Below are 7,073 nucleotides of genomic sequence, written 5' to 3'. Positions count from 1 at the left end.
AACATTTTACCGGTCAAACTTTATTGATTTTGTACCAACATCTAGTTTCTTCAATACATGTCGTGTGACTCATAAGATGAATAATAATAATATTATTATTGTTGTTGTTCAGTAGTTTCATAGTAGCTTATGAAGGAATTCATTCACTTTGATAAGAGTTCATAGCAGATTACGAGTACAGTTTTTAGAGTGTTTCTGTCCCTTGTATGCATCTGTGCAGTTCTACATGTTGTCCTTCAAACAGCCGAGCCAACATGGCAGCTTAGTATTCTGTAAATCAAAACAAACGAAAGAAGAAAGAAATCTCAGGAAATTCAAAAGTTTTCATTCGTCACCTTGTTCTGTATTTACATGTATCTGTTGTTTTTCCCCGTGTGGTCGTGTGTGTCGTTGTCATGGGAACAGTTCAAAGGTGATGGTCTTTCCCACTTCCGGAGAGGTCCCTTTGTTTTGCGCTCTTGTGCTGTCCCGGGTGGGCGGGGCACGACTCGCCCTCCTCTGTCCGACTGAGGCCGATTTCGATGCCCGCGCCGTCCAGAGGCGATCACTCACCTTTGACCTTTTCTGAGGGGGGAGGGAGGAAAAGAGAGAAAGAAGAGCGAACTTTAAAAAAAAAATCAGCAGACTGTGAAGGCGTGCGCGAGTGTGTGAGAGGTATTTTAAGAGGAAGACGGAGGCTGCAGACTTCTCGTCTAGAAAGTCACACACACAGATTTTCACTCTCTGGTGTGGGTGGAGTGCTACCTGCTGACCTGCCGAGCAGATGGATGGGGGAGAGTAAGAGTGTGTGTGCGTGTGTGTGTGTTTGTGCCTGGGAAAGAAAGAGGCGGCAGGTCGGTCGATGCTTCATCTGTTTCTGCTCGTCTCCTTCTGCTTTCTATCACTTCTCAGACTCACTAACGAATCTAAGAAAAGTTTATTAGCGGCACAACTTGTACGTGAGAATGGAAGAGATTCAAAAGTTCTCCGGTCTGTGGGTGAACATGTGACTTGAAATTCAGAAGCACAAGTTTCAAGCGATTCTGTGCCTGTCTGTGAGAAATCTGCCTACGCTATTTTTACCAGAGAGTTTGGCTGCGTGGAGCCTGGAGTTTGGCACCACGACTGTCACCATCTTGTCTTTTTTTTTTTTTTTTTTTTTTTTTTTGGGCCAGAGGATATGAGAAGGTGGAGCTGCTTTATCGTCTATTTTACTCTGAATGGGACGTTCATTTACAAAATGAACATCATGCTGCATTGAAGAAGACTTAAAATTAGAGACTGAGGCCATGAACGCATCAGGAAACTGTTTAGTGAGTCATAAATCAAGGTCATTTTCTCATAAACTTACATACAATCTGACTACTTTTGGTAAGATTAGCCCAGCAAAATACAAAAATGTAATTAAAATAAAGATTATACACACAATATAAACCTTTCACATACAGTATACAAACATAACCATGACAATAAACTACATTTTTGTGTGTGTGTGTGTTGTGTACCTGTGTGTGTCTGGTCCCAGATGTAGCTGTTGAGGATTTCCCCGAGCGTGTAGAAGACGCAGATGACGGCCGTCATCACGCTGAAGAAGACGACCCGAGCCACCGGGGTGATGCGCTCCAGCACCGGGTACACCCACACGCCCGTCACCTGGTGCACCCAACACGTCCTGAGCAGGGAGGGCGGACAAAACTAAAGTCAACATGCACTCAGAGGATATTTTGAATATTTTTTCTGGGACAGCAGTTAATAGTAAGGGTTTAACCATTTTCAGCTTTAGATTAAACTGAAGTTAAAATGAATTTACGTAAAAACAAAAACACGGCTGGAAATGCATTAAACTCATCCTGACAGTTTAAGATTCAAGTCCAACATAAACAATTAGAACCAGTGTCGGAGAGAAGCGACATTTGGTACCAGAGGATGTAGCCGATGCCAAAGCAGCACACCGCCGCCAGACCCCACGACCTGCTGGGATACCGATGGTGGGTGGTCCGCATCTCGATGATGATGAAGGGCAGAACAGTGGTGTGCTGAGAGAGAGAGAGAGAGAGAGAGAGAGGGGAGAATTAATACAATAAAGACAAGTTCTACATGTTTTAAACGTAAATCAAACGCTCCCTTGAGTAAAACTGCAGATTTCTCTGGTTGGAACCTGGAGGTGACTGATCTCGGCTTGTTCTCTATATATACAGCATGCGAGTGTGTTTGTTTATAGACACCTGTGTAATCCGTCTAAACACACAAACACGTTTAATGGAGGTCGTGGCATGTGCTGCTATTTTCTGTCAAGCTGTGTCTCGCCCACACGCGCATCAGTGTGTCTGTGACTCACCACCAGACAGCAGTAAACACACACACACACACCTGTACAGTATAAACACTACACCATTAATAATGTCCCCTGTCGTGCTTTGTAATTGAATTTTCAGAAATGTATTATTAATTTGTATTTGCAATGCAGCTTAACAGGCTTCACAAGAAAGACATTGGATGCAGCCAAGTGCCTCGCATGAAAAGACACAGAATTAAAGGAGCAGTCTGGAAGATTTTGCCACCTGATGAAGTCATACTCCCAACAAAACAGGCGGCAGCATGTCATCGGCTGCTAACCGCGGCTGCCATTACGCGGTCGGCGCAGTTAGCCATGCAGCTAGCAGTCCGGACAGGGAGCTTGGCTAGTTAGCATGCCAGCTTCATTAGATATCTCTACAACAATACATCGTCATAATGTCAAAGCAGTTATTTCTTCACATTGTGTTGATAATTTATTATTTAGATGTTTTCAACAGAAAACACCTTACCTTTAATTATGTAATATGATATTTATAAAGTAATGACAATATACAAATGGAGATGGAAAATAAAAGTCACTTGATTAAAAGTAGTCCCAGGCGCTGGATTTTGGGGGTGCTAGCGGGTCATTTTGCCACAGCCATGGCCGAAACCCATCAGATACGTGAATTTACAACCATGTTTGAATTTTGCGCAGCCTTTCATGAGTTTTCGAGCACCGCTAGCAACTCAAAAAACGCCATTTATTTCAGCAGAAGAAAGAAAGAGTAATTCCTTGCATTGCCCACGCTGTTCGGTGTTCAGGCCCTAATAATAATTTCAAAATAAATACATGAATTAATAATAATGACATGAAGTTAAAAACAGTCCTCATAGATTGCATTAAATCAATTTACAAATCAGAAAATAATCAGCTGGAGTGTTATTAATGTACTGTATATACTCAGCTGTCTGCCTTCACGGGCTACCCTCTTTGTCCACTAGGGGGCACTCATATACAAACTACAGATGAAGACACACACACACACCGGCACGCACTCAGGCACACACACACACACACCACACACACACAGTTACAGGCGTGACTGTCTCTGCAGAGTTGAGACCTCTTACCTCATTTGCACTCTCAGGAGCACAGCTGTAGATCAGTGTGTGTGTGTGTGTGTGTGTGTGTGTGTGTGTGTGTGTGTGCATGCGTGCATGTGTGTCAGACTTCACTCCGGGCGAGATCTTTTGTCTCCAGCAGTCGAGCCGGTCGGCCTCGTTATGTTACATCGAGACTTCTTCCATCTGTTAATTGTTCCCAGATCGTCGGTTTGAGACGATGGAGGACTGCTGTGATGCTGCTGAGCTACAGGAGGTTCATCGTACAGCAAACATCCCCTGCAGACGTGTCCTGTCGGGTCCCTTTTGTTTAACCAGGAAGCACTCAGAGAATAAATGCCTTCTCCAGTATTATTGTTATTTGGATCATTTCATTGTAACGGCTGCAGTAACTCTCCTCCTGCGATGGAGGACGATGAGGCGAGGCTTCATCTTGAGTCGGAGAGCATCGCCGTGCGGTTGCAGCTTTTACATTGGTTTTTTTTCCAAAAAGCAGCAGACAATTACTCTCTCCTGCTGTCGTTCGTTGTGCCGTTTCATTATTAGATTCCATTATCGGCTGTGTGTTTTTTTTTTTCCCCCCCAACTCATGTGATTAAACCATCACACTCCAAGCGTTAAGCCTTTAAAAAAAAACTCTTAGAAAACAGTTTGTTCTCTCACTTTGATCACGGAGAGAGAGGCGCGCACACACACACACACACAGGTGTCACTTACACTGAGGACGCTCCGCCATTTTTAAAAATTTTTTTTTGGCCCCCCATCTCTTCTGTGTGCTTGCTCATGGGGGGGAATGTTGGGTCTCTGAATGAATTAACTGAAGAGTTTCGTCCAGACCAGCTCTGATTGGAAAGTGGCATGAGGTGAGGTTTATAGGGAAACTGGTACCATCAAAAAAATGTAAAAATAAAAAAAATGACTTGACTTCTTAAAAGCTTAATTAGTTAAATACTGTGCTCAGACAGACGTCTGCACTGAGAAATGTTATCTAAAACAATTCACATGAAATGAATTTTCATGCGCCGTTATGCAATTTTGTTTCCCAGCGTAATCACACGATCGCACCTCGTTACATCACCTACAGATGCAAAGTGCAAACACAGCCGACCATTTGAAGGATGTGTGTTTCATCTGAGCTCTTACATCCACAGCCCTCCTTCACACGTTATTCAGTTTTTTTAATAACATTCTTTTGGTATTCCATGTGGATTATTCGTATGAAGAGTATCAGTTAATAAAAGACAGACTGGTTCAAATGCAGTTCACTTCTTTACTTCTTCCTTTGCAGAAACAAACGCAGCTCTCATTAAATAAGAACTTTAAACACAGAAGTTAGAAGGCTCCCTTCACTCTAAACCCAACCGGCCTGCTGAAGAGACACCGTGATAAATCGATACTGAAAGTTAAAATACAGTCGGAGTGAGAATCACGCAGCTGTTTGATAAGCTTCAATATGTGATGACGCCGTAAAAATGTGATGGCAGACATTGGAACAAGCGCCGGGCCATTTATTGACAACACAGTGTTATCGTGAGATGAGAGTATACACACACCTAGACTTTAGATATTGTTTTACTGCTGTTATAAACTGTCGTTCCCTTACTGGTTTTAAAGGCCCCATTATCATAAAGTGATGCAATTTTCAAAACTCATCAGACTGCTCTTCTCGTTCTCATACATTTCTTTACCTACTGAGCCATTACTGGTGATTATTTATTTAAAAAATCCCATTGTGTTAATATTTTAAGTAATATTGTCACACTATCGATACAGAGATGTTTGGATTGAAACAATCTATGATGTTTGATTTGTCTTCTAGTCCGAGAGGCTTCATATGTTAAAGAAAGACGGTCTTAAGAGAGTCTCAGTTTATTGTCATTTATGCGTCTGATAGCGAAAGTAAGTACATAAAGTAAAAAATGCAGAAACGCAGATTCTTTCCCACATTCTGGTGTCGCAGTCACTTCATTTGAAGACATCCAGTGACAGTCTCCCGACTCTCAGATGTTCAAAGTGGCTTTTAACAGGACAGTCGAACTTGTGTCTGCTCGATACGGCAGTGCTTTGTGTGCGGCACAGTACAGTACTGCATTGTCCCGTGCTCACTTTGACCAGTCAAACCTTTTCTGGCTTCCCTCTGAAGGTTTGACAAAGGTCAGACTGAAGGTGCCGGGAATGTGCAAACTAACAAGAGTAGCAACGTCTCAGAGGAGGACAGAATAGCTCTCTCTCCTGGGGTCTTAAATTCTAGGTTTCCCTCCCATCATTATACTGTACACACACACACACACATGCACGCACACACACACACATCCTGACACTGCACTTTTACCCAGAGTGCCTCAGAGGAATTCCAGCCTCTCGGTCGTGTTTAAGTTTAGTCTCTGTTCAGAGGACTCGCCGCTCGTAAATAATACTCCCTTTATTCTCGCTGTCTCTCTATTTTTGTTTTCTAGGTCTCTCTCTTCATTGTCCTCGCTCCCTCTCTCTCCTTTTCGTCTCCCCCCCCACCGAGGTTTTTGCGGTTTTGGCCCGGGCAGCCAGCGTTGGTGGAAAATCCCCCCTCTACGGCAAAACAGCGGTGGTTCGATCCTGTGGTCTGGGGCTAAAAACGGGACAAACCACTTCACGCAGAGATACACAGCTGGGGGTGGGAGGGGTCACGCGGCTGAGGGCAGGTCCACGGGGTCAAATATCTTTGACTGAGCAACTGACAGTGGAAATAGATTCAGAGGATTCGACCTGGGAGCTGTGGATTCTACGCGAAAATCAAAGGGAATAGAAATGCCTGTCCTCTACACTAATACGTGTTGTTGAGATGCTCTTGAGCAAGGCATTAAAGTTGAACTGTATAACACGAAATCAGGGCTTCAGACTCCATTGGGATAAAATACAATTGTTTTTCTGTCTGATTTTAATCAGCGCTGTGAAGCGTCTAATCTGCCAGGAATATAAGTGTATTGAGAATATTCACTTTATTCAGTCAACACGCTTCTCACATCCATGTTTATTGAGCCAATTTATTGAGCGAATGTTGTAACGTTAACCTCAGCTGTCACAATCTGAACCGACCACTCCTGCCACTGTCCTCTTAAGAAGGAACGGGAGCCTCGTCCCATTACATCATCCATAAGACTGAAAAAGTGAAAACTGTCCGGGTCGGAACCATTTGTGCCGTTTTGACTTCAAGCTACCATCAAACTTCTCCAGCGGTTCTCGATTCGCTCGATGGTTCGGTGGATTCCAGCTTCGTTCACATGTTTTGAACAACCTGTAGTCGGAGCATTTTGGATTCGGTCCGATTGAAAAGTCATTCCGATCGAGCCACATCGGATCAGTCTCTACTGACTGAGGTGTTTAAATAAAGCAAGTAGAACATTAGGGTCTAAGTAAACACAGCAACTGAGACACGTCTCTAGAAACACATCAGCAAGACCTCATTTACTCACTTTTAACAGCATGTCAGTCTACACATGATGGCTGCCTTGTGTACCCTGCATACATTAGGAGCGCTGGATTTGCACGTCCTTAGAAACTAATAACAGGGGCGTCCCATGCACTGCTGTCCTCGCCACAAAAAGCAACAAAAAAAAAAAGAAAACAACAGTCAAAGTAATGTAATATTTAAACTCTGTCTTTGCTGAACACTGACATTAAATGGCCTTAGTGTCTCTGCAGGCTCAGACAGGTTG

At 43.4% G+C, this 7,073-nt stretch overlaps 1 protein-coding gene across 3 annotated transcripts in view; it reads right to left on the bottom strand.

Annotated features, from left to right (window-relative positions):
- The window catches only part of aig1 (androgen-induced 1 (H. sapiens)), an 18,968-nt gene continuing 11,895 nt past the window's right edge, over window positions 1–7,073 (bottom strand). For all 3 annotated transcript variants that reach the window (XM_037087123.1, XM_037087125.1, XM_037087124.1), the window contains exons 4-6: window positions 1,900–2,015; window positions 1,485–1,651; window positions 1–564 (exon numbers count right to left, since the gene is read on the bottom strand). In XM_037087123.1, the coding sequence (XP_036943018.1) occupies window positions 545–564; window positions 1,485–1,651; window positions 1,900–2,015 (303 nt within the window). In that variant the 3' untranslated portion in view covers window positions 1–544. The remainder of the gene's footprint in view (window positions 565–1,484; window positions 1,652–1,899; window positions 2,016–7,073) is intronic.

The sequence above is a fragment of the Acanthopagrus latus genome, chromosome 22 (assembly GCF_904848185.1).
Source record: "Acanthopagrus latus isolate v.2019 chromosome 22, fAcaLat1.1, whole genome shotgun sequence".
In the NCBI taxonomy this organism is placed as follows: domain Eukaryota; kingdom Metazoa; phylum Chordata; class Actinopteri; order Spariformes; family Sparidae; genus Acanthopagrus; species Acanthopagrus latus.
Note: the sequence above shows the minus strand (reverse complement) of the source record. Positions and strands in the feature narration are given on the sequence as shown.